Source organism: Naegleria gruberi (genome assembly GCF_000004985.1).
Source record: "Naegleria gruberi genomic scaffold NAEGRscaffold_41, whole genome shotgun sequence".
Lineage (NCBI taxonomy): Eukaryota > Heterolobosea > Eutetramitea > Acrasida > Naegleriidae > Naegleria > Naegleria gruberi.
Window position 1 is genome coordinate 1 of NW_003163286.1, and position 938 is coordinate 938.

A 938-nucleotide genomic window follows, 5' to 3' on the forward strand; every position below is an offset into this window, starting at 1 on the left:
TCCCAAACCCAAACCCAAACCCAAACCCAAACGAAACCCAAACCCAAACCCAAACCCAAACCCAAACCCAAACCCAAACCCAAAACCCAAACCCAAACCCAAACCCAAACCCAAACCCAAACCCAAACCCAAACCCAAACCCAAACCCAAACCCAAACCCAAACCCAAACCCAAACCCAAACCCAAACCCAAACCCAAACCCAAACCCAAACCCAAACCCAAACCCAAACCCAAACCCAAACCCAAACCCAAACCCAAACCCAAAACCCAAACCCAAACCCAAACCCAAACCCAAACCCAACCCAAACCCAAACCCAAACCCAAACCCAAACCCAAACCCAAACCCAAACCCAAACCCAAACCCAAACCCAAACCCAAACCCAAACCCAAACCCAAACCCAAACCCAAACCCAAACCTAAAAACCCAAACCTAAAAACCCAAACCTAAAAACCCAAACCTAAAAACCCAAACCTAAAAACCTAAAAAATATTTAAGTCCAGACCCAATGTTTCAAAGTTCAAACCCTAGGCCAATTTATTGATTGTTATATCATTCGATTGTAAATGATGAGTAGAACAATGTATTATATTTAGTTTTTCAATTTATAAAATATTAACTTTGTAAATAATGTAAGATTAAAAATTTGTAAAATGAAACCATAGGAAGAATGATAATTTCATAATCCTTTAATGAGATTATATAGTCTATATCATCATTAACAATATTCATAATCAGTTTCATATAAAATTTCAAAAGTTCAAGTCTGTAGATATAAAAGTATTGAGTGAAAAGGGAAGTTGTGAGGTACAATAGGTCAACTATAACTTTTGAGTTTCTCATCAAATCATATTAAATCCTGAGATGAAAATGTTCCATTTGATTAGTAAACATCGAATATCAAATTTATTTTGACTTTCATATTTAGAGATTTCTTCCC

General features: G+C 36.5%; 1 protein-coding gene across 1 annotated transcript; it reads left to right on the forward strand.

Moving 5' to 3' along the window:
- Positions 1-448, forward strand: NAEGRDRAFT_51032 (uncharacterized protein; the record flags this gene model as incomplete). Its single annotated transcript, XM_002674128.1, has 1 exon — positions 1-448. A coding segment is annotated over one exon (448 nt), but the record flags the coding sequence as incomplete, so codon positions are not given.
- Between the last annotated feature and the right edge of the window lie 490 nt (positions 449-938).